The sequence below is a fragment of the Rousettus aegyptiacus genome, unplaced genomic scaffold (assembly GCF_014176215.1).
Source record: "Rousettus aegyptiacus isolate mRouAeg1 unplaced genomic scaffold, mRouAeg1.p scaffold_m13_p_2, whole genome shotgun sequence".
NCBI classification, from domain to species: Eukaryota; Metazoa; Chordata; class Mammalia; order Chiroptera; family Pteropodidae; genus Rousettus; species Rousettus aegyptiacus.
This window is the reverse complement of record NW_023416295.1, coordinates 26,112,823-26,140,681: the sequence shown is the minus strand read 5'-3', so window position 1 is coordinate 26,140,681 and position 27,859 is coordinate 26,112,823. Positions and strand designations below refer to the sequence as shown.

General features: G+C 34.8%; 2 protein-coding genes across 2 annotated transcripts in view; one reads left to right on the top strand and one right to left on the bottom strand.

Annotated features, from left to right (window-relative positions):
* Window positions 1-3,269, top strand: part of KIAA2012 (KIAA2012 ortholog) — a 95,816-nt gene extending 92,547 nt beyond the window's left edge. Inside the window, exon 22 of the mRNA XM_016161951.2 lies at window positions 895-3,269. Within this exon, the coding sequence (XP_016017437.2) occupies window positions 895-1,033 (139 nt within the window). The 3' untranslated portion in view covers window positions 1,034-3,269. The remainder of the gene's footprint in view (window positions 1-894) is intronic.
* Window positions 3,270-3,381: 112 nt separating this feature from the next.
* On the bottom strand, window positions 3,382-26,074 carry SUMO1 (small ubiquitin like modifier 1). The gene is made up of 5 exons (XM_016161957.2): window positions 25,918-26,074; window positions 14,921-14,995; window positions 11,728-11,805; window positions 8,584-8,655; window positions 3,382-4,511 (listed from the first exon to the last, which is right to left on the bottom strand). Exons 1-5 carry the CDS (start codon window positions 25,927-25,929, stop codon window positions 4,443-4,445), a joined length of 306 nt encoding a protein of 101 aa, XP_016017443.1. The 5' UTR covers window positions 25,930-26,074; the 3' UTR covers window positions 3,382-4,442.
* Between the last annotated feature and the right edge of the window lie 1,785 nt (window positions 26,075-27,859).

Below are 27,859 nucleotides of genomic sequence, written 5' to 3'. Positions count from 1 at the left end.
GAAGTCAGAGAGGTAGGCTAAAACCAGATCTCACAAGGGCCTTGTTAGAAGGCACAGAATCCATCATCAGGGGCCAACAGCATTTTCCTCCTTTATTCTCAAGTGATAGTAATGATTATTGCATTGTTCTGGCAATAGAATCTCTTGAGTAATATGGTTTTAATTGGCTCTATAATCTCAATCTAAGCTAATACTCTTTAGGGGACTGGAAGAAGGCAGCCAGAACCCTATTTCAAGGTTTTCCACTTATCCTTGAGTTGTTCCTGTTCTAGACTTTCCCCATCTGTTACATGAATTACAAAATGATAATCATTTGTGATGTACTGATTCAATTTCAAAGTTTTGTATTCCATATATCATAGCAGTAGGGCTGAATTTATAAGTATTGAAACCAAAAGCAAGCTATTGGAGTTCCAATTTTTCACAAAAAGAAAACTGACAAGTCATACCAGGGTAAGTTGAGCAATTTTGTAAGGTTAGCGCAAGTAGGTGAAAGCAGAAAACCAATAAAGGAGTGTGTGAGGGGTTGATCCTCACTCTACCAAGTGTTAGAACTTGATGCCAACTGACTCTATTTCATTTTCATTTGTCTAACATTGGCCCAGGTACGTGAACTTCTCGTTTCCTTCTCTACAATAAGGGAGGTCCTTCCAGCAATGCAGGTTTAAGAACTCTGAGTTATGCTTTTCCTTTTCATTTTCCAGTAGGAGTCGCATGATACTCTAACCTTCATGTGTAACTGAATGCACACTGTATAATCTTCCACTAAAATGCAAGATCAGGAGCCCCAAGTCTAACTGATGATTATTCAAACCCAAAGTTCAACAAGCTTACAAGGACAATTTTTAGGATGCTTAATCAGTATTGAGATTGTGGGTGGGGTTTTCTCCTTAGGCAAAAAGCTGCTTTGAAGAAACATCTTCATTTCCATCAAGAACTCCGCAAAGAAGCCAGTGGCCTGCAGTGGACACACAACATTTCCAGACCATGGGTCTACTCTTACTTTCAGTTCCTCCCAATACCCAGACCTTAAGGCTAGAAGAAAACAAAAAAGTAAGTTGAGAGGTAGTGACAAAAAAAAGAGAAACGTCCTTCTATAATGAAGTTCCATCCTGAGCCCAATTCATTCTACTACAATTCGTTCACCTCAACCCACACCTAACTTCACTCTGGGAAGGTCACCCCATTCCCACCAATCCTCCCTACCACACATAACTTTACTCAATCCAATTAAACTCTTCCCTCACCTAAATCCTTTATGTCCTCTAAAACCACATAAATCCTTAAGTTTTGGTGCCTAAAACTGGCCCATTTTTATGTCATTTGACAATATGTTTGAATTTTATTAAATTTTAGTTAGTGAGACACTGACGGTCTTAGGCTAGTCCAAGTATTTCATTTTAGTCAATGTGTCTGAAAGAGTTGCAGGTAAATGTAAATTCTGTAATGCAAATAATTCTGAATTAGCTAAGAGCTAATTCATACATTAAGAATTTTATTATATTTTTTATAAAGCAAAACCACATCCATTTTACCCTAAGAAACTAAAATTTAATGCCTATTTAAAACAAGGTAATCATTTGATAAATGCTCATTTGAGCAAAATGAGCTGTTTTGTGAGGTTATTCTCACATCCTGTAGGTAGATTCTAGAGCTGCATTGTCCAATAAGAAGCCATATGCAGCTATTTAAATGTAGGCTAACACATTAAATTCTTCAGTCACACTAGCATTTCAAGTCCTCAGTAACCACATGTGGCTACTGGCAATCATACTGGACAGCACAAATACAGATAGAATGTTTTCATCATCACAGAAGTTCTATTGGACAGCACTGTTCCAGAGCCCTGAAAAGTTAACAAATCTTAAGGTTTTGCTCCTAACTGTGCCTTGAAGAACCAACCATTTATAATTCTCCTATTTTTAAAATCACATTGACGCTACAAAGACTCTTGATTAATTTGTCTTTAACATCTATTTAATACATATCTAGTATTTATCATAGAATAAAGGGGATATTAAAGCAAGTGGTATCTGAACCTGACTTTCCCCATGAATTTACTTTGCCCTATGCCACACTTCACAGCCCACAGCTGAAAAACTTAGTATATGCAAATGAGTCCCTCAAATTTCTAACTAATGCTTACAATGTTATTTGCTTTCTATAGGAACTGCACTTCTACAATCCAGAAGTCAACCTTAATTTTGATTCTGTATTGCTTCGTTATTGAACTTGGATTTGACGTTTATCTTTAACTTTTATGTAAAATAGAAATAAAATGGCCAAAACACTATCAGTCATAGTGAATCTAAATGTCATAAACTTTCTCTCAAACTTATTGATCCTACTTACATCCATTCATTCCATTCATTCAATAGCACACTTTGTTAGATGAGAAAGGAGCATCTCAAGTAATTCAACCAAGAACAGAAGAACACTCAAAGAAAACATCCTTGTGGGGGAAATTACCATTACTGACTTTATTTTATCCCTTCTTTTACAAATTTAGGTTGTTGCAGTCAAGCACTAGGTAGAGTGGCTAAACTAAATGTTATTCAAGGCTCCTTCCAAATCTGATATTCTATTAAATTGTTGCTGTGAACAGCCTGTTTTATCAGCACTGCCACACCAGATAAACACATTTTGAAGTTAACCATTGCAGAATGCAATACATTTAGAAGAATCCAATTAACTAAACCAAGATAATTTTATTTCTCCAGTAGCTAAGCTCTACCACCTAAATGCTAAGAGTCTTCAAGAGATGCAAACAAAAAGATGCCAAACTACATATTCAAACATTCTGGATAGCTCAAATAGCCTATCAGGTTTGTTACCCAGGCCTGACAGAAATATGCAACTCAATGAAGATTTTCTACAAATGGGCCTAACTTCTAATCACTATTTATTATATATATATGATAAATACCAGGTGATGATCTAAAAGCTCAAATTTAGCTGGACTATATAGGTACAATATGAAGAATCTTTCAGTTAGGGTCAGATATAGGAATTAATAAGACAAGCCAATTTTTCAACAGGTGACTTGAGCAGGGTATTTAAGCTATAACAATTTATAAAATACATTAGAAATAGGTTTTATTTGCTCCTCTCAATTGCTCAGATGACATTATATTTGGAATAACATGAAATTAATGTGTATGCATAGATATATACTAAATTCCATGATTCATTAAAGTTAAAAGGTTAAGTCCTCTAATAGAAACTAATTTAAATTTTATACAAATTTAAACATTTAAGATATAAAGAAAAAAAACAAAAAATATAAACAAAGTATATGAAACCTTAACTTGGCAGGGAACATTTTGTAAACTACTCAAGGAACAATTGAAATTATCAATATAAATCAATTAAGAATTTTGCTGTGCCCATTTATTAAACATGACCAGGTAACCATACAGAAATATCAAGATCTTTAAAAAACAGAACACTGAGTATTTAAGAAGGTACTGTGGCCTTAATTAAATCCTTAATTCAGAAGGCACTTCAGTAACTTTCAGTGCTTCAAAGTCCTAATCATCATCACTGTACAGTACTGAAGAAAAAAATTATTTGTACCATGTACAAACAATAATTTCCAGTATTATGCAAGAAAACTTTATGTTTTAGGCATTTTCTATTTCTATACAATTAAAAATAAAATGAACATTAGTACAGTTTTTACAAATATTTTGTTTATTTTAATGAAGCTGGTACAGACAATGTCCATTTAAAACCCATATCCCAGGCCAAAAAGTACAAATAAAATCAAAAAGAGCAGTGTTCTGTTGTACACATTTCTGCACAAATAACTTTATTAAACTGCTAATGAAAATTAGAACTTTTCTGGGATCTTCCTACAAGATTTTTCTTTACTCTTAAAATGCCTTCTCTTCAGTGAAGCCATCTTTGGAGTTAGTCTTTACTCTCATATCTGTTATCTTGACTCCAACCTGATACTCTTCTTCTTTTGGTCCAGACCCTCAGATTTTAAAAGTAGCTTCAAGTTAAGGAAAGGTCATTTTTCCACAGTTCAATTCTTTGAAAAACTTCCATCTCCCACTGAAAGTCATAGTCCAGGAGTGAAGCAATCACATGCTAGAACTTCAGGGCCAATTAGAAAGTCATTATGAACACTTGCATCGGTCGATCTTATTTATCACAAGCCTGAAAATGCACAGTCCTGAAAAAGGTGGCCTCTCTGTGCACACATGTAATATTTAAAAAGGAAAGAGCATTATGAAGGGGGTTGAGGTTTGATCACCAAAAATCAGCACAGTGAAAACAAACAATAATGAACAATGGGCACTAGAATTCAAATTACCAGATGTTTTAAAGAAATGGGGTGCCAGTTTTCAATTCTGTTTTGAACACCACATTACAAAAGAACTATTTTTAAAAATAAAAAAGGATTGAGGGAAAAGAAAAAAAAATAAAAAGAATATCTAAACCGTTGAATGACCCCCCGTTTGTTCCTGATAAACTTCAATCACATCTTCTTCCTCCATTCCCAGCTGTAAGAGGGAAGAAAAATATTTTAGTAGAATATAAAAGCACTATTTTTTAATTGGTTGCAATTATGTGGCCACTGTTTTAAAATGCAAAAAGATTCAAAAGTGGTGCATAGGCACACTGTTCTAAGATTAAGAATCCCGTTTCCTTTAATATAAATAAAGTGCAGCTATCTTTCCTTCTGATTCTGTACCTATAAAGTCATTCATTACTTTGATGAGTCCATTTCACTTTCCAGTGTATTCACTATATAAAATTTAAGTGTTTATTGAAAAGGACTTTAAAGTTTTAAATCTAATGAAATATGTATTTAATAGTATAATAGTTTTGGCATATTTTCTGAAAAACGTTTGACTTTTGGATGTAATTAATAAAATCTTTTTCAAAAAACCTGATCTCACTTTGAAACATACGTGGTTTTATTCAGAAAAAAACCTGCCTAAGAATTAATTTCTAAGTGGTTTGCTTTGTCATTTATAATTCCTTCTGGCATATAATTATTTTTTTCTTTGATAATGACCAATCTCACTGTAGAAAAATTATCTAAACATCTACTTTTACTCAATACCTCCAGATTTATAATCAATATTTCTCAGCCCATTCTTTCTCAAGTCTTACTAAAAAGGGGGAAGGGGCTCTTTAAAATTCCTTTTATAGAACATTAATCAAAGCGTAGGCAATTATTGTTTTTCTTTAATGTGCTTTATATGCATTGAAACATTCTGGAATTTTTTCCTTAAAGATATTATAGTAGTCCCCACTTATCCACAGGGGATATCGTACATTCCAAGACCCCCAGGGAAGGCCCAAAACCACAGATAGTACTGAATTCTACATACATTATGTTTTTTCCTATAGAGATACATATACTATATTTTTTCCTCTTTGGCATATCCGAATTGCCAACACTACTCTTGCAATTTGTGGCCTTCATTAAGTAAAACAGGGTTACTTGAACACATGCACTATGATATCACAACAGTCTATCTGATAACCAAGACAGCTACTAAGTGACTATTGACTGGGTAGCATATACAGCGTGGATACACTGGACAAAGAGTGATTCACACACATCCCAGGCAGGATGGCATGAGATTTCATTATGCTACTCAGAATTGTGCACAAGCCTATGAACTTTTCATTTCTGGAATTTTTCATTTAATATAATTTTCATTTAATATAATTGAAACCATAGAAAGTGAAACCACAGATAAGGGAGACTTCTCTATTAATAAAGGGTGCCTTTGAGAAATAGAAATGAAGACATAGTCACAGTATATTTTCCATTTTATATATTTTGGTAGTTTGGCTTTTTATTACTTTTATTTTTAACTATAAGTATTCTTTCTTTAAAAGAGAAATGAGTACGTAAGAAGATGTGGTGTTACGCAGCAACTTCGGTGTCACCCTCAGTGAGGGTAAAGGACTGTGACTCTGTTGATTCTGGTGTGCCACCAGGATTGAGAAGCACTGTGAAAGGCAGACTGAAATAATAATACCAGCATTTTCCACTGAACTGCAATAATAGATCACAAAAACAAAAACAAAGTTTTAAAGGAAAGTCTAAGATCAGTAACTTTGTAGTTTTATAAGAAAAGTTGTATATTTTATAGGGGACACTTTTATGCGGAATTACAAAATATAAAAATTAAAATATGCTAAGGAGACTAAAAACTATGGAGAATATGAAGCTATAGCTTCAAAAAGTACATTAGTAGAGATGAATGAACAAGACAAGGAGGTCACTCCCTAAATACCTACTCCTCCCCATTGCCCCATTATTCTTCTGAAATAACCTCTTAAAAATAGTGAGAAAAGTATCACTAAAATGTTTTAAGTATCTATTCTGTATCAAGCGATTATGACAAGCTAGGACAGGGATAATACAAGATTAGTATCAAACATCCTATTATGCCATAAAATAATAAAATACTCAAGAAAGTGGGTGGATACTAAACCTAGGGGGGAGAGTTGATGGGAAAGAGGATATTCAAAAATATGTCCTCACAAATTACTCAATTAAAACAAGAAAAACAACAACTATACGGTAAAGAAACAAGTTAAATTGAGCGATAAAAATTAACATCACCAATAAAGGGTTTGATGTGCTCCAGATATTATACCCTGAGACACATCACCATTTATGTAGTATTCTAGCCAAAAATACATAATCTGAATCTGAGGCTTTCTTAGAAAATACTGATTTGTATTCTTCAAAAATGTAAATGTTATGGAAGACAAAGAAAGGCTGAGGAAATGTTCCAAATTAATGATGATTAAAGAGGTACTTGAATAAAATATGTTGATACTGAACTGGATCCTGTGGAGGAAAAAATTTACTATAAAAGACATAATTGGAACAAATGACAAAATTAGGTTGTAGATTAAAGTATTCTAACAATGTTAAGTGCCCTGAATTGATTAACAGTACTGTGGTTATACAAAATATATCTGTTCTTAAGAAATACACACTAAAATATTAAGTAGTAAATGGCCATGGTTTATGCAATCTACCCCTAAGTGGTTCAGGGGATATATACATACACAATACATATGGGGGGAGGAGAGAAATAAAAGGCAAAAGTAGCAAAATGTTAAAAATAGGTGAATCTAAGTGGAAGAGAGTACAATTCTTCCAACTTTTCTGTAAGTTGAAATCATTTCAAAATTAAAACTTTTTAAAAGACAGACATTTCAAAAAGAACAGATACCAACTTGAAGGGACCAATATCTAAAGACCATTTTACACAGTTTCAAAGTATCTCCCCAGAGATTATTTATTAATTATAAAGGAATATGATCATTTTACAATGGATAAGTCAGGCAGTTACTGATTTCGTAACTAAGTAACGAAAGTCAATTTACCCATAACGAGACAAATGAACATCATGTACCTCCTCACATAACACAATCTGAAGTACAGTTTCACTCTGTGCCACTTGTACCAAAAATGCAAAACTGACTCTAATGAGGAAACATCAGACAAACCCAAACTGAAAGACATTCTAAAACCTAGCTGGCATGTACTGCCTAAAAAATGTCAGTATGATGAAAAACAAAGACTGAGTAACTGCTCCAGATTAAAGGATGCTAAAGAGGCATGGTAACTAGTTAGAATGCATGTCCTAGGTCAGATCCCAGGTTAAGTAAAACCAAAAAAGGCTATAAAGAATCTTATTGGGACAAATGGCAAAATCTGAATATTTTGATTGTATATTTGATAACAGTACTATATCAATGTTAAATCTCCTAATTTGATAATTGAAGTTTCACTCTTGAGAGATAACACTGAAATATTATGGGTAAAGGGTCATGATATTTGCAAATTAATCTAAATTGTTCGCCAATAATTATGTGTATATATAAACAGAGTGATAAAGCAAATGTAGCACCATGTCAACAACTGGTGAATCTAGGGAGAATGTTATAAAGAAAATTACACACGTCTTATAAATTTGAAATGTTTTCAAGATAAACAAATGATAACCATATATTGTTCTCTCTATCAGAAATATTAGAAATGTCATTTTGTATCTGGAGGAAGAAATCTATACAGTAGAAATACATACACACTCTCATGCTTTATTACTTTCAGATGTTTCTATGTGGCGTGTGTGGATATACAAACCAAGAAAATAGTCTATATAATAAAACAAATGAAGACATGAAGCATTAAAAAATATAAACCAAGATAACAGAACCAAATATATCGATATGCACTAAGCTTCTATATTGTTCTCAAAGTCATAATCAAACTGTAATTGTCACTATCGCCATAAAAAATGTACCAGAAATCTGCCAAATTTGAGTAACATCTGTCTATCTTCAAAAGATGTAGTATGTGCCTTACGACAATCGCAGTACTCTTTCCTACTTTACAACTCTCTTTTTATTAGCACTTTTGAAGGCAATATAGAGACAGTTCGACCCCAAACATTATTTTTTCCCTCTGACAAATAATATACCACTTAAATCAGAGAATATTCAAGAAAAGAACAGTTTAATACCAGTGAACCAAATCATTCAATACAAAATTAAAATTTTTTCTTGATTCGGATAAGAAATTACACTTACTTCTTTTGGAGTATGATTATCAGCAATTCTCTGACCTTCAAACAGAAACCTGAGTGAATTCATTGGAACTCCCTAAAAAAGCAAAAGACACATATATACACACAAATCTTAGGGAAAAAAAAGATAATAGGAACTTTGATGCACAAAAAGCAAACTATGAAAGCATCAACAGAATACACAGAACATAAAATTAGACAGCTAATTCTATCATAATTACCATTTATTGAATGCCAACTATTTGCTAGCCCCTCCTTGCTCTAAGTATTTTACATATATAATCATAAATGTTCACCGCAGCAACCCTGGAAGGTAGAGATTACCACCTTATCTTCATTTTACAGCTAGAGAATCTAAGGTAGAGGTCCCCAACCTCTGGACTATGGACCGGTACCAATCTGTGGCCTGATAGGAACCAGGGCACACAGCAGGAGGTGACCAGTGGGCCAGTACGCAAAGCTTCATCGGTTATTTGCAGCCGCTCCCCAATGCTACTAATATCACCTTCTCAGCTCCACCTCAGATCATCAAGCATTAGACACTCATAGAAGCACTGGTCCCTGAGGCCAAAATGGCTGGGGACTGCTGATCTAAAGTATGAAGAGAGCAGACAAGCTAAACAAGAATTTAAGGCCAAATGTGTTCCTAAGCCTATGCTCTTGACCACTATTTTACAGTTTACTCTCAAATCTGTAAGCTAACATAAAAGATAAAATCAAAAATTGGATGAGCACCTACTAGCTTCCAACTGTATGTGAAAAACTGGGTTTTAAAAAAGATCAAATCACAGATAATTGGTAAAGCACAGTAGTTAGCAAGATAGGCTACAATAAACCTGTGATGTCGCAGATAGCACAATATCACGGAAGATGTTAAAATATATTTTCTAATCACTCAACAAAAATAGCTAAAAAAGAAGTGATGACTCATTTAAAGAGAAATAACTTCAATAAGTACAAATCAAGAATAATTTAGCACAAAAGTATTATGCAAGTTTTGCTCAATACCTATTAAGATTTTCACTGTTTAAACACACAAAAATATCCAAAAAAAAAAAAATAAAACCACTTTTCAATAGGTACTACACATGAGACCATGCAAACTTACTATTCAATTGATTTTAATTCTTTCCGGAGTTATAGTAAATAATAAAATAAACATAAATGACAAAGGTAGAATATTCTTTGACTTTAATTTAAACCTATAATTATTTGGTGTTGGGGTCAAAAACATTTCTATAGAAATTTATCTACAAGAAAATGGGAAAATGATTCGATAAATATTTACTTTATATACTTTTCAATCTCTATTGGGTAACTGTTGCATAACTCAGATGAATTGTTTCCTATTCCTTGCATATCATTAAATACAAGAAAAAATTTATCAAGCCCCTGCAAACTAAGTATTAAAACCTTTTCTAAAGGCTGTAAAGTATATTGAGGCATAAACAGTAAAGTTGGAAAATATTATAAATTGATGTTATATTTTAATTATCTCCCTAAACCCAGCACCTTTAATTTGAGATCAAAGTTTAGTTTTCACTTTAGCTTTGTTAATTTACGTCTTTACTTTGCATTGTTTTTCTTTAATATTTAACTCCCTGGCCTATAGATGGGGTGAAAAGACTGTATTATTTTCTTCGGAGTTGTGAGGATTAAATGACAATCCGTCTAAGTACGTAGCATAGTGCATATAATATATGTTCCTTTCCCGTGGTGAACATCTCAATTTTAGCTCCCACTGGTATTATTACAAATGTGAACTAGTTGAGCCCCATTAATAAGATTTCACTGAGTCTGAAATCAAAAATAGAAATGTTTATTCCTTTACTTATCCTAACACCTACGTGATCTTTATTCTAGTGAAAGTAATTTTTATAAGTCATAAATTTAAACTATAAAATCTCCTAAAATACCTTTAATACCTGAGTTACTATCATGTAATACAATGGAATTATTAAAATATGCCTTGGCTGTCTCCTACACACGAATGGTCTCTTATTTATGATTTTTTTTTACTTTACAAGGGTCCAAAAGCAAGTTGCGTTCAGTAGAAACTATACAGTTGAACCTTAAACAATATGAGTTTGAATTGCACTGGTCCACTTATATACAGATTTTTTTCAATAAATATATACAGAATTATAAATGTATTTTCTCTCCCTTATGATTTTAATATTTTCTTCTCTGGCTTACTTTATTGTAAGAATACAGAATATATATAACATACTAAATATGTGTTAATCAACTGTTTGTTATTGGTGCGGCTTCCTGTCAACAGCAGACTATTAGTAGTTAAGTTTTTGGGGAGTCAAAAGTTATACATGAATTTTGGACTGCATGGGGATCACTGCCCCTAACCCTTGTGCCATTCAAGGATCAACTGTACTTCAAATTTTGATCTTTTCCCAGGCTAGTGATATGCAGCAAAATACTCTCTCATGATTCTAGGCAGCAGCAGTGAGGTGTAGCTCCCAACCAGGCACAAAACCCAGCCAGCCACACAATCACAAGGATAAACAACCAATATTCCATTGCGTGCTGTGTTGTCGCCAGAGTTTTTTTGGATATGTGTTCTGAGCATGTTTAAGATAGGCTAGGCTATGAAGTTCAATAGGTTAGATGTATTAAATGTATTTTTTACTTACAATATTTTCAACTTATGACGAGCTTATTAGGCTATAACCTCATCATAAATTGAGGAGCATCTGTATACTAACTTCGACTACATTTATAAAAAAAATATTTTATTAATGATGAGTAGCATTTATTGAGCATTTTCAGGCATCATATTAAAAGCTTTATGTAGGTCATCTTATTTCACCTTCATGAGGGTAGGCACTGTAATAATTCCATTTTACTAAGGAGAAAACAAGGCATATAACTTGTTTATGGGACCCATAGTCAGAATCCTTGATGTTGAAAATATAAAATATAATTAGCCATAATCTATAGTACTATGTATAAATATAATAACATTAGTAATTAAATTTAACATATGGCTAAATATGCATGGTTACAAACAAAAACATTTCAGTGATGACCAAACTTTACCTGCCATTGTTAAATACACTAGTAAGACATCAAAAAAAAAAAAAAAAATCAATGACATATACAGCATTCTATTTAATACAATAACATAACAAACCTGTCTTTGACAGTATGATTCTTTGAGTTTCTTGAGATGTGTTGTCATTTTCACTTTGAAGTGAATCTCACTGCTATCCTAAGGAGATAAAAAGAAAAAGATTATCCCTCTTTCTGTAAACTATTTGCTTTGGTTGAAACAAATTACTTAATTCAACAAATAGAAACATAAACTTTGTCACTTGTATTTTCCCACCAAAACATTTTTTTTTGCATTCCTAACAGGTTTTATTAAAAACACTCTAATCATCCTCAGAATTGCTTTATACCCATTTCAAAAGAAATTTAATAAAACAAACATAAAGACAGTGTGTCTTGGGTGTTAAAATTATCAGTAAAAGCATGTTTGTCAAATAATGTATTCCTTCACAATTACATTTCCATTCTATTTTTAAAATAAAAGAAGCTGAATTAGGACAAACACTCAAAAGCAGCTCAAAACAAAAGGTACCTCCCCCTCCAAGTGAAGTGTCGCTGAAGGTGGTCAAACTACAAGAGACACATATGTCATAAAATAACAGACCGAGAAACTTATTCCTGCCATAAAAAGCCTGGTTTCTCTCTTATGAATAAAATGAATAAGAACCTGGGTCAGTCAAATTCATTTGTGGGACTAGATTCTTTTCTTCTACCCAGACTGTCAAGCAACCAAAAGAAATAAACATTGGCATTGGCATACTGTAAAATCCAAGGCAAATCCTTATGATTACATATCACAGTCATAAATGTTTATCAGTGGAAGTTGACGTTTATAATATTTTTGTGACTATAAAGAAAATTGTCTTCTTATAGGTAATTTCATGAACAGACAAAATTTCTATAGTATACATCACACCATACACTTAAAATCACTTTGAGGCGAATTAAAAGAGCTAACATTAAAAAAAAATGTTTTTAATATTTTCTCTTCTTCTTAAGAATTTTCCCCCTAATCTTCATTGAGAAATCCCTATTCTGAAGCAAAATTTTAACCTAGAAGCCATTAAAAAAAAAAGATTGATAAATCTGACTTAATAAAAACATAAACCATTTTCAAGTAAAAAAAGTTTACTGTACCATAAACAAAAATTAAGAGAAATTGGAGAAAATATTTATAAAATATAACAGACAAGAAATATTAAGAGAATATGAGGAACTCCAAGTCAGTAATTTTTAAAAAGTAATTCATGGAATAGGACAGACATACAGATCAATGGAATAAAATTAAGAGACCAGAAACAAAGCCATATGTATCTATGGTCAATTAATTTCTGAAAAGGATGCCAAGCAATTCAATGGGAAAAGGACAGACTTTTCAACCAACGGTCTGGAACAAATGGACACCCCTGTGCAAAAGAAAGAAGTCAGAGTCTACCTCAAACCCATACAAAAAGTACTCAAAATAATCAAAGACTTACTGTAAAAGTTAAAACTGAAAAAAATCTTAGAAGACTCTATAGATGTAGATCTGCGACCCTGGTTTAGGTAATAGTTTCTGAGATATAACACCAAAAGCCTAGCAAAAATAACAACAACAACAAAAACACATAAATTCAATTAATCATAATTAAAAACTATGCTTCGAAGAACACAACCAAGAGTGAAAAGACAACCAAAAGATGAGAGAAAATATGTGCAAAACATCTATCTGATGAGGATCTAATATCCAAAATATATAAAAAATAATTACAACTCAAAAATAAAAAGACGAATAATCCAATTTTAAAATGAACAAAAGATCTGTATAGACATTTCTCCAAAGATGATGCACAAATGGCTAATAAGAACATGAAAAGATGCTCACCATCATTAGCCATCAGGGAAATGCAAATCAAAACAGAAAGAAATACCACTTCACAGCCAGTAGGATGACTATAACCAAAAAGACAGATAACAGTAAGTACTGACCAGAATGGAGAGAAACTGAAACCTTCATACATTGCCAGTAGGAATCTAAAATAGTGTAGCAGTGCTGGAACAGTTTGGTAGTTCCTCAAAAAGTTGAAATTACTACTACATTAGAACCAATAATTCCTCTTCAATATACCAAAGATAACTGAAAACATAGCTCCACATAAAAACTTATATATAAATGTTTACAGCAACATATTCATAACAGCCAAAATACTGAAAAAACCCAAATGTCCATAACTGATGACTGAAAAACAAACTACGGTATATCTATACAACAAAACATTCATAACTGATGCATGCTATAACTTGGATAAAACTTGAAAATATTATGCTAAATGAAAGAAGCCAGACACAAAAAGCCACATAACATTTGACTCCACTGACATGAACTATGAGTAGACAAAACCATAAAGACAGAAAGTAGATGAGTAGTTTCTAGAGACTAGGGGGAGAGAAAGATGGAGAGTTACTGCTGGGTACTACATGTCTTTTTGGGGGGATAATTATGTTCTGGAATTAAATAGTGGTAATGGGTAAACAACCTTTGTGAAAATACTAAAGTCACTGAATTATACACTTTAAGGTAAATTTTATGGCATGTGAATTACATCTTAATAAAAATTTTTCAAAATAAGATAATCACAGATGAGAAAAATGTAAATATATAATCACAGAATACAAAAACAGATCAAAAATTACACCTCATTGATAATCAGATAAATGCAAAATAAACAAAAATTTTTTACCTATGATACTAGCACAAAATTGTAAAACCTGTAATATCCCACGTTTGGGAGAATGTGTGGAAATGGTACTCTCACACTCTGATGGTGAGAGTCTACCAATTCTCTTGTTCTTTAAAAAAAATATATGATAATTCGTTCTTCCAACAATTTTCGGCTAACCTTAATTATCAGCTAACATCTCAAAAAGAATCAATATAGGTACAGGCCTGACTCTGGAGAAATGAGGTGCCAGGAAAGAGAAAAGAGTCAAAGATAAAGCTGAGAAGCCCTTTTGTTTAAGGTGGACCCTGGCCTTATCACTCAATAGTATTCACTGTATTTGGCCCTGAAGCATACGAACCAAGAAAAAGATTTTATTTGAAGAAATTAAGGGGTCTAAATCTGCCTAGAAGAGCAATTAAAAGTTACCAGCCCCTTCTACCTCCAACAGATGCATTCATTCATAGTGAATGAAAATGCCATTTTTAAATAACTTGCCTTATTTAAATCATGTTTCCTGTGTCAAAAATTATTTACACATTCAGAGAGTCAAAGGAGAAAAATAATGAAACTCACCTGACCAATGACTTTGAGTTTAATGTATTCTCCTTCCTTCTTATCCCCCAAGTCCTCAGTTGAAGGTTTTGCTTCCTGAAAGAAAAACACATTTAAGATAAAAGTTCCTATATGCATTTTCATTACTTATGAGTACCCATTACTTTACCTCAAGGTACAAAATCTGTATCTGAAAATACAGAGAGCATTTATTTTCTGACAGTCAATTAAGCAAAAAAGTCAATTACTGGCCCAACACCAGTTCACTAGAAATAAAGAAAGACATCTTTTATTATAATATCCTATAGTAATGGCTTGAAAACTTGAAGGACTTGTGTAGACTGCTGGGCCCCATTCCCAATTTATTCGGTAGGCCTGGGATCTGGGGTAGCACTGGGGTCTGGAGTAGGACTACAATTTGCATTTCTAACAGTTACCAGTGGTGCTAATGCAGCAGCAGCGCCGCCGGGCAAAAACCTGGAAACCACTATCCTGCAATCAAGTCCTATTAGACACAGGAAACTTGTTCTCCATGAATTCTTAACCAAACACTGTGACAAGATTACCTTCTCACAGCCTATGAGAGAAGTTAACTACTCCAATTACAAAACCATACTAAAAAATGTAAATTAAAATATTAGCATAAGCAAAGTCTATTTAGGAAGTAAACTCAAATAGCAAAATATTGACCTAAAGTACCCCAGAATCAAAACAAATCAGTTTTATATCATCTATTATTTTAGACTATCTGAAGCATCATATCCAATTTTAGATTAGGCTTGGCTAAAAAAAATTAGGGGAACTGAACTGGAATTTTTTTTTTGAAAAGGGTAAATAGGAAAAGGAAAGAGGAAAAAAACGGAAGACAGAAGAGAGTTAACGAAGTAATTTCAAATGAGGGGTACAGAAAATAAAATGAAGTTAACAAAATAGTTTGAACAGCTTCACCATGAAGTAAAAGCAAGCCATTTTTAGTAAAGAAGGTAGCTTGGAAAATTTCACTCAATCATGTGATAATAGCTTTCCCATATGCTATACTTCACTTTGACCATCAAATTATTCACTTATTTAAATGTATACTCTATTATTCGTGACAACTTCAAACTGTTAATCCACATTTGATAAGAATATAACCAACCATATTGTATTTTACAAGTGAACAGGGCCATTACCTGTGTTATCTCATGCCAGTACTTAAACTACGTTCAAAATTTAACAGAACCTATGAAACTAGAAACAACTTTTAACATGAAGATACAGGCTAGAGTCTAAGGATATACTTAGATAACAGAATTGATTTCGTTAGTGTAAATCCTCCCCTGCTTTTTATTCTGCAGTACTTTCAACTTTTGCTGACTACTACATATTATGACAGCAGGCAAAATTAACCTTCTTTAGTGAAGCAGTCTTTCACCTGAAAACTAGAAGACTATCTTCAGACAGTCTCACCACCACATTTTTAAGAATTTAAATTCCTAATAAACAGTTGATTCTTTCCTCTAAGTATCTAAGGAGGGCAAGGACAGCTTATTCCATGCAGTGAAGGGTAATAAAGAGCAACAAAGCCATGAGTTCTCTTTACTGGAAGAAGGGGCGTAAAGAAGCTGCGTTTGTATTGGCACAAAGAAGAAGAACCACCCCACCCCACCTCAGGAGCACTACATCAGCACAATGGGGGCGATTTTGTTCCTGTGTTTCTTAGATAGGGTTAGCTAGAGGCTACTCAGGGACAGGAGTTCTTTCCCCTTCCTCCAATCCATCTTCCACACTGCTTAAGAATTCTTTCTAAAGCACAACTTCTCTCCTCCCATAACTTAACCCCCAAGCAAAAAGCATTATAGACTCCAGTACTTTAAGGCCTAGAACCAAACTCCATAACACAGCTCTGAACGACCTCCATTACCAAGTTCAATTCTCATTCTTCTCTCACCACTTTCTTTACAAACCCAAGGATTTGGTTAAATTAGACTATTTACTGTTCCCCGAATATGTCTATGAGCATTTCCCCACCTTCGACCCTTTGTGGTCTGTTTCTTTACTAGAATCTACATCATCCCTCAGGTTCTCTCAGAATGATCTCACAGATATCCATCCCACACATCGTCTGAAGAGTAGTATTTAAAATACTTTTCTAAGAACCATGGTATCCCTCAACCTTCCAAATTTAATGTTATCCTTTAATGCTCCTACTTGCAATTTATTCATATCTGTCATAGCATTTATTCTCATTTTTAAAATACTCCCCCTTGACTTTCTTCTCTAGTTGTCCCCATCTTTTTCAACAATTTAATTTTTACAAGAGTATTCAGCATTTGTTATCTCCACTTTCACTCTCAACACACTATAATCTGGCTTACTCCTAACCATTCCACTTGACACTGCTCTCACCAAGGTTACAAGTTCAACTGCTTATAGGTAAATTCAATGAACAATTTCAAATTTCATTTTTAACTCTCTAACAGATACTTCTTCTTCCTTGATGACTTCTTTCCTTGAAAATTCTCCACCTTTGGCCTCCAAGATTCCATTCTTTCATCTTGGCCATTTCCTTAAATGCTGGTGCTCCTCTGGGTTCCATGTCTTCAATCCTCTGATTTTTCTTTGTCTCCCTGGGTGACCCATGATTCCAACTACCTCTAAGATATAAGTATAGCTAGTTTTCTCGTGCTCTGCTTTATTGTGCTTCACAGATGTTGCATTTTCTTTTGCAAATTGAAGGCAAGACCATTCACCAGCAAAAAGACTACAAGTCACTTTATTGTAGTGGTCTGGAACCAAACAGGCAATATCTCCAAGATATGCCTTTACTAATAACTCACAATCATTCTCTCCAACCTATTTTTTGAGTTTCAACTCATTTATGCAAGGGCCTGAGTTTCTCCACTTTGGTTGCCCCATGGGGGTACTTCAATGTAAGTGTTCGAAAAAGAATGCACTCTAATTCCTCTGTTAGCTTTAACTCCTCCTGAAAACCAAAACAAACAAACAAACAAAACTACTACTCTTCCTGGATTCCTAATTAAAATAAATGACTATCATACAATCAACTGCCCACAACAGAAGGTTGGAGGTCATCTGGCTACTCTTCCTCTCTTAAATTTCACACTTAATCATTCACCATTCTGACAGTTCTCTTAGTGGCTCTCAAGTTCATCCCATTCTCTCCATTCCATTGCCTTAGTTCACGCATTCATTGCTCATTAACATTACTGCAACAGCATAACAGATGTTAACAGTCTTCCTTCAATTAATTCTCCACACTATCATCAAAGCCATGTCTCTAAAATGCATTCTGATCTGCCTATAATCTTCAGGGTTAAATTCAAATTCCTTCATGTACTTGTTCCTGCCTAGCAAATCAGCCTTATATTCCTATCTCTCTTGCTACTAATATCCTTTGCTCCAGCCATACCGAACTACCTACAATTCCTGGAACACAGCATCCTCTACCTTATCTCCGCCATTTCTGTACATACTAATTCCCTCTGCTTGGAATGCTCTTTCCTATCCTATTGCCCTTTCAAGACCACTCAGGTTTCACTTCCTACAAAATTATGCCTCTGATCACTCTCTTAAATGTTCCCATGATGCTTACTTTTATCTTTTATAACCACATGTTCATATATTTATATCTCTAAGCAGAGTGACTTCCTATTGGTATGCCTTACTCTTTTTTGTATTTCTGGTCAAGCACAGTGCTTAGAACTTTGAAAATATTCAACATCCTTGTTAAATAAACTGTTTTCGGTGATAGTTTTCTATGTTTTGTCTTCCCTGCAAGTTTACAAGGAGAGGATCCAAGTTTTTGCATCTTTATAACCTCTGTAGTGTTGGGCAAAAGCTGCATAATTGTTTAATGCTTGCAAAATTACACTGACGGCACTATTTTCTGTAGCACACCACAATCTTACTAATGTTTCATATTTCTACTATACACAACAGTCAGTCCAAAAAAAAATCTTTTCCATTTTCTGTATTCATAGTTCGGTAAGAAATAATTCACTTCAATTTCATAAGAATGTGTGAACACTAGGATTTGAAATTTTAAAAAATAAGCTGCCAATTTCCCTAGTCACTCCATTTTGACGACCTCTTCCCAACTCTGAAGCACTATAGCAATGTCATCTGTACCACCTGTTTAATAGCCCCATGCCTGCCTAATGCAGTCATCCAAATTTTCGTGTCTTCTCTTTTTTTCCTGTGACAATTTAGTCTGGAAAATGAGATGACCTTAGACAAAAAAGGCCAAAGTTTGTCTCCGGTGATCTCCGTGTCTTTTGTATGCTGCCTTTCCTTTTCTCTCCTGTAAAAAAGCAGCCAATACAGAATGGTATGGCACACTAGTTATAAAACAGTGAAAGCATTCAACTTTCACTGGGTCTGGGACACTAGGTCATCAGAAAAAAGAGAATCTCAGAGAAGGCTGACTGGTTTGGTTGGAAAGGATACACATCCCCAGAGAGAAGAAACTGGTAATGAAAAGTAAATGTATATACAAGATCAAAGAGAAGAACTGGAAACCTCTACATTTTCAGGTATGCCATCCACAGATTGAATCATGGTAACTGAAATGATAAAGGAATTTATCAGGCACCGGGCACTATCAACTCTTCTCTCCATGTCGTAAATGGAACAGCTTGGAAATAGAAGATAGCTAAAGATCTAAAAAGAGAATTAGACTAGAAAGGACAAAAGACAATAATCCTTATTTACAAATGTTCAAAATTCATGCAGAGGATTTTACTGTGCAATTTCAAAGTCAGAAAAACAAGAACTCTGCTGAGAAGCACTCTGACATAATCAGTATGTTGACAATTCAATCACATGGAGAGAGCATCACATTAACTACCCCTACTCTGTCACTGACCCTTCCAGCAATACAAGGATTGTTCATTCTTCTGAAAATGGGAGGATCCTGGGGAAACTCAAAAGCAAGAATACATTTATTCTTATCTGATGACATTAACAAATTGGTCCATTTTTAAAGGTGTGATGACAGCATCCTGATTATGTTAAAAGAAAAAGTCCTCTTTTAGATACATACTAAAATATTACAGATGAAACTATGCAACGTCTGAAATTGACTTCAAAAAATATGAAGGAATAGAATGGGGCTGAGTAGACAAAGTAAGATAGGCCAAGAAATGGATTTGTGGGTTCAATTACAAATACATTAAATTTTTCTATAATAAAACATTTCATAAAAAATGCATTCTAAGTTTCCAAAAATTCTATTAACTACGGGTCGTCTTATAATCCACCAGTTGATTTCATTTTATTTCCTAATGAAGAAAGCTCAACAAGGGTTAAACTGGATAATTCTAATACTTATTTATAGCCATTAAGACACAAACCCCCAAAATACAATAAAGTCATCTCCCTCATACTTCAGTAAATTTACAATTCTAAAAACACAAAAAAACACATACACTTTCATCTTTATGCTGCATATGTTCAAAACTTAATGAGACAACACTAGAAATTTGGAACAGAACTGATCAGATTTAGTTCCATAACTTGAAGATTTAAGTCAAACTGTCAAAATACTGGGTCTTCTGTAAATTTACATTCAATCCTAGAATTTTGTTAAATGCTAGATATGCACAGACAACTTCTCAGGAACTAAAAATTACAACTGAAAATTGCACTGGTTTTGTAAAACCTCCTCTTTGAGCCTAGACCATGGACCTTTGCAAAACCTGGAACAAACTGTCTGGGCTGTATCCAAAAGTATTAGCACACAGATTTAGAAGTATGGTAGTCATTGTTAATTACCTATCCAACATCCATTTTCCCCTTCCTCCTTACAAAGGAAAGCCTAAATTTGCCCGGCTAAAAAGCATATTTCTCAGCTTCTGTTATGACCATGTGACACAGTGCTGGCCAGTGAGAAATATGATAGCATACTTTTTGCTGGTATATACTTTTTGGCTTACTTTTTCCCTTTGCTCCTTCCCTTTTTCCTGCCTGTAACAAAGATACAAAGTAACCTCTTTGTGACTGCAAGGAGACAAGCACCAGAGTGAAGACATCTGCTAAGGACTGAGGAGAAAGGAGTATTGAAGCCACTGTGGAAGTGCCTTACCCGCCCTGAATTACTTATGTCTATACTTCTTGTTTCATAAGAAAAATAAATTACCTATTTGTTTAACCTAATATATCAGCCTTTCTGTTACTCAGTCCAAAAGCAATTTGAACTGACATAGAAGGTGTTGTAAATAAGTATCATTCAGCTTATGTTAAAAACACGTCCTAGAAAACTAACTCAAATGTGCATCAAAAACAGAATGGATAAGTAAACTGTAGTAGTCGCATAATGGAATGCAATATAGCAGTGAGATTTTACAACATACAACTCTTAAAACAATCCTGAGCAAAAGAAGCCAGACACAGAAGTATATACTGTATGATTCCACTTACATAATGTTATAATGTATAAAAATAGGCAAAACTAATCTATGTGTTAGTAGTTAGGAGAGTGGTTGTTACTCTGGGTGCTGGCAGCATGGATGCGATCAGTTTGTGAAAATTCAGGAAACTATATTTATGTGCACTTTTTTTGTACATCTATTAATCTTGACTAAAACCTTAAAAATAACTGGCCCTAGATATTGAGAACAGAAAGTTCAATAAACAGAACTCCACCCTTCCTTCCTTCAGGTCTTTCTTTTGGATTCTCATTAGCTCAGTAAAGGCAATGAATACAAAAAGAATAGTCAAAATAAAAAAGTACAACAAATACAACATATTTTTAAATAAACCTAAATCATGTTGCAAGAATAGCCAAAATTTAACTGTAAAAGTAAGGTCCTATTATGGATCTGTGTAAACTTACCCACATGACTTTTCTAAGGAGACTATCACAGAATTATCTATCAAAAATAAATGAATAAATGACAATTTCGGTAAATTCCAAAATGGAATACTAAACAAGTCTTAGAGAAAATTATCCATAACAATCTCAACTTCCTGAAAGAGGAAATGATTCGATCTTGGAGATAAAAGTTACTATTGCTCATAAAAGTAAAGATAGAGAGGTATGAAAAAACATTAGAAAAGGAAAACCACTCCATGACAATCAACCCTTTCTCAATAACAAAACATGGTGGGACTTAAACAAAGAGGAGGAAGATACCTGCTGCTTCATGTTTTTGAGGCAACCTTCCAATTTTAAGAGTCTAGAATAGTGCCTTGAACATACTAACATCCAACAAAGACTTGTTCACCCATTCCTTCAAAAACTTACTAAGTCACTGTGTTAGATACCTCAGAAATAAAGAATGAATAAAGCCTGGCTCCTGACGCTCAAAAGTGAACAGTCTAATGGAGAAAGACATTTAAGTAATAATTGTAACACTATGTGTAAACGCTATAATAGAAAGTCTGTTATGAAGGCTAACATGTGTTAAGACATATTATACCAATGCTTTATAGTTTAGAAATTTGAACTACTCAACTAACCTTTATGACTACTCTGTTAATCATATTAGGTTTTCAATATTCTATAAAATACTGTTTAGATTACTTTTTTTAATGTTTTATTATAAAGTATATGTTTGCAGCATCCACTAGCAGCACCTCATATATCTATTAGAGAGAAGACAACATATCCCTTTCTAGGGCATGAAATGTTCAATGTATGTATCATGACATGCTCAAGTCATAGGTACAGTTTATTTATTCTATTATATAAACAGTATATATAATTATGAATTTAATATACACCCAGTTCATCATATTCTCCTATCTCAAGCTAACAATAAGATCAGTAAACATCAACAGGGAGATTTAAAAAAAAATAAGAAAAACCCTGAGGGGAACAATGCTATCTTGACAGAAGAATACAATTAACATGGTAGATTATAGATAACTATAAATCCTTTGTTACTCTTCCCACAGAGAAAGAGTCTAAATGCCTTTCTCTTGATGACTACAATTAATAATACTGTATTGTACATGTATTTTAAAAGTTGCTAAGAGTAGATCTTAAAAGTTATCACAAGAAAAAAAAATTTGTGACTGTGTGGTGATGGATGCTAACAAGACTTATCGTGATCATTTCACAATATAAACACATATTGAATCATTACACAACTAAAACTAGTATCTGTCGATTATATGTTAATAAAACGAGTCAGTCAGTAAGTAAATAAGGAAAGCAAGCAAGCAAGCAACAAGCTTTTCACTTTAATTTGGGCTCGCCTTAGTGATTTGCCTGACCAAGAGAAGGCAGAAGTGACTTCCACCACTAGGTCCTAGGAGGCTGGAGGTTTCCACCGGGGTTCTATGGGAACAACTCTCTCTCTGAGGGCCCTGAGCTCCCATAAGTCTGACTATCCTGAGATGTCCTAAACTTTTTTGAGGGATCATGTACCCCTGATGAAAGCTATGGGCCCTTTCTCCCTAAAAAAAATACACAAGAACAAATAATCACAAAACACTTTATACAACTGCAATGGATTTTCAGCCCTTTGGGTTCATGAAACTTGGGTTTAGAAACTGTTTTAGAGGATTATTCAATAATGGTCCACAAATCCATTGGATAATGCTGGAATTATTAAAAGTATAAAAAAGGTTTCACTCAAATTCCAAAAATAATATTTCATTAATCAATGGAAAATCCAGAAATTTAAGTCCTCTATGAATTTAATGTCCACCTATTTTAACCTGAAATTATTACTCAATTTCAATATCTTAGCACCAGACAATAACCTCCAGAAGTGCCTCAGAAAATAAATCATTCTAATAAAACTTTAAGTAAAAACTGTCTTTTGGAAACAGTCGTTCAGTCTCATGCTGCTGATATTGCATAGTAGTAACATGAGATTCTTACTCCTGTTCATAAGCCTCTTTAAGGTTAAGAATTCAGCTTCACATCTCTTTAAATCCTTGGCACCCAACATGAAATTGTACTGGGTCTCAACTGTTAGCAGTGATGCTGGTCTATCAGACTAGAATAACAATTCTCAAACATTTTGGTTTCAGGACTCCTATGCTCTTAAAAATTATTTAGAACCCCATGAAATTGTTGGGTTGGCTACATCTATTCAAGTTTACAGTATTGAACACTGACACTGAGAAATGTTTTAAATATTCATTAATTCATTAAAAAATAATAAAACCATCATATATTAGCAAATAACATTTTTATTAAAAAGTTTTTAAAACAAAAACAGGGAGAAGAGTGAAACTTCTGCATTTTTGCAAATCTCTTTAATGTCTGGCTTAATAGAAAGCAGCTGGATTTTCACATCTGCTTCTACATTTCAATCTGTTGTGACATCACAGGTCATGTTAGTCTTTAGAAAACTCCACTGAACATTCATGAAAGAATCAGAGTGAAAGAAACAAACACTGTTCTAGTATTATCATGAAAATAGTTTTGTCCTTTGAGGACCCCTAGAAAAGAATCTAAAAAACCTCTGGCCTAAAGCCACCTGTTAGTGTTCTAGGTCCTTTATTTCTTCTATCATGTCTTTCTTAAATGACCAGAACTCAAACTGGAGCAATAAATTATACAACTTACTTTATAATTCTTTCTGTACATTGCTCATTCACCAGACTATAGTAAATTTCAATATGCTTCCTAGTCACTTCTGAGCATCAAAATAAAAGGCTGATGAAACTAAGCATTTACACCTGTTCTTTCCTCCTTGGTAACCAAGTAAACAACTATCTAGGGAGATACTTATAATGCCATTCCCATACCAACTTGGGAATTAATCTAGACTGTTAGTAATAAGATCCACCCCACGTTAATCTAGATTAGCAAATGTACATTTTGCACAATAGTACAAATCCACAAAAGCTTCACTTGCTCTCACAAAGTGGTACAAAACCGAACTGGGTTAAAAGCCAAGGGAATAAGTGTGTTAAATTTAAAAGTGCAAGAATATTATGGAGTTGAATGAAAAAGTTTTCTAGATAACTATCACTAAACAATCAAAATGTTCAAAAATACTTTAAAAAGTCAAAGTCGTCTGAGCAAACAAAACGGAAGACCAGACAAAAACCTTATTAATTAAAAACTAGCCATAAACATGGTTAACTAGAAAAGGATGAGAAGAAAAACGTACCACGGAAAATCAAACACTCCTGAGCGAGTGCAAATCCCAAGTAAATAACTGATATTAACATTGAGATGAAGCACTTAGCCATATAGGCAGCTTCTGCAAATGTTCTGCGACTGTTTTATAGTCACAAAGTTTTCCTATCCTTTTCCTCAAAAGTATCAGTCATCTTCAGGTTAATGCCCAGAGGAAATGTTTTCTGTTGCTCGAGCGGTTTTGTTCTACTTTGTTTCTTGATTATTCTGAGTGCTCTCTTGCAACTGGAGAGCTGCTGAACCAATCCCGAGTAAGAAATGGAAAAGTACAAGAAAGGAGGCGATAGCTCTGCACCCCCACACGGAAAAAGACTCAGAAAAGAGCAGCGGCAACCCGGCCCCAGCTGCAAACTGAACGGAAAGCAGAGCTTTCTTGGTTCCCAGTAACTCCAGACAATGTCTCCCTCCTCCCCGCCCCCACGTCCCCACTCCTGGACTATCCATAGACCAAGAATCAAAAAGTAGAGTCCACCCGCTTTTCAGGGCCACGAAGCCTCCCGGACAGAGATTCTCTCCCGTTACATAACTGGGGCCTAGGGCCCTGCTTCTGCAATCAGTCCTCTACAAAGGGAGGCAGACGGGTCCCCCAGGGACCCACCCTCCCAGAGAGGTGGAAGCTGGGCTCTGCAAGGGGGACGACTTAAGGGAGGCCGCGACCATTGGCGCTGGGGCACACAGGGTGATGAGAGAGCCCCGAGAGGCGCAGGACAGCTCCCAGACACCCATGGCAGGCCCCGCCGTCTCCGGCCCTACTTCACTCCCCTCCCTCGCCTGCCGAGTCCCCACCGGCCGCCCCCTCCCCCATTTTGTGTTCCCCTCCCCCGCGTCTCCATCCCCGGCCCCAGCCCAGCAGCAGGCGGACCGGCCGAGTAAGGCCCCGGTCACAGCCATCGGACGGCTCTCGGCCCGGTACCTGGTCAGACATGGTATCGGTGGCTTCACCCGGGGTCTCCGCACAGCAGCGGCCTCGGGTACGCAGAACCTCGCTCCGGGGTTTACAAATCCGTCTCTCTTCCCCACAGAACAACACCGCGGCTGGAGGGACTTCCGCTACGCCTTGCGTCACTTCCGCTGCACGCTGGGAGCAGGAATAGAGAAAGAGGGGAAGAGAGGCGGGAAAGTGAGTGAGCGGATCGGCTTCACGGGTGGTTGCGCGAGTAAATTAACAACAGTCTTGTCTGCTCCACCGAAGATCATTCCCTGCGCCTCATTCCCGAGCCCATCCCCCAATGGAAAAGTTACGGGTTTCCAGCCGCAGTGTTTGGGATCGTACCGACAGCCCGGACTCCTCCCTCTCCAACACCTTGCGCGTTTCTGAAGGCTGTGGCAAGATACTCCTTTTGTCTGTGGGTCTTGCTCGTCAACCTCCTGAAATAAATTGAATACCAGTGCTTCTTACCCTAGAGCAAACATTTTCCGTTAATCAGCCCTTCCCTCCACGCAAACACATGACCTTGATTTGAAGGGAAAAAAAAAAAAAAGAAACAAAACAACGATCCCGTTGGATATAATCTTGATGGCTACCGATGAGAAATACAGTACTAAAAGTTCTAAACTCATGGGGAGGAGGAGCTAATTCCACCCTTGAATTCCTTGCTTCGAATAATTTAAAGAATAATCCTATGATTTCTTCTTTAAAATACAATGGCCCTATTGGCATAAGCATAGAGAATAAGGACATAGACAAATAAAATAAGAGTTTCAGAAATAACTCAGTAAGCCCTCACACATCAATAATTTTCAATGAGAATACCAAGATAATTCAATGGTGAAATAAGTCAACATAGTTGTTGGGACAATTTGGATATCCACATGCAAAATAATGAATTTGGATCAGTACCTCAGAACATACGAAAGATTAAACAAATCAAAGGACTAAATGTAAGAATTAAAACTATAAAACTCTTAGGAAAAAATGTTGGCATAAATCTTCTTGACTTTGGGATTAGGGGATGGTTTCTTGTCTATGAAACCAAAAGCACAACCACCCAAAGGAAAATAAATGAGACTTCATCAAAATTAGAAACTTGTTTTTAGTGTTGAAGAGACAATCTAAAGAAAGGAAGAAAATATTTGCAAATATATCTGGAAGGATCTAATATTCAGAATACATAAAGAACCATAGCAATTCAATAATAAAAAGAATTCAATTTTAAAATGGACAAAAAATCTAAATAGACATTTCTTGAAAGAAGAGATACAAATGGAAAAATGGGCATGAAAAGATGATCAACATCATTACCCACCAGGGAGATGCAAATTAAAACCACAATAAAACACCACTTCACACCCACTAGGTTATCTATTATTAAAAAGACAGATGATAATAAGAAGTGTTGACAAAGGTATGGAGAAATCAGAACCTTCATACACTACTTAGTGGAAATACAAAATGTTTTGGAAAACATTCTGGCAGTTCCTCAAGATGTTAAACATAAAGTTACCATGACCTAACAATTCTACTCCTAGGTATATACTTCAGAGAATTGACCACATATATCCACACAAAAACATGTATTCAAATATTTACAGACACATTATTCATAATAGCAAAAAAGTAGAAACAACCCAAATATCCATCAAATGACTAATGGAAAAACAAAAGCAGTATATCCATGCAATGAAATACCATTATGTCATTAAAAGAAATGAAGTACTCACACAATATGGCTAAGTGTAGTCCTCACTGTGATTCACTTGTGGGGGGTGGAACTAGTAAAAAATTAATTATGGTAGGCTGAATAATGTCCTCCCAAAGATGTCTACTTCCTAATCCCTGAACCTTATGAATATGTTACTTTATGTGGCAATACTATCCTCATCTTATAGATGAGAAAACAGAAGCAAGAGAGATT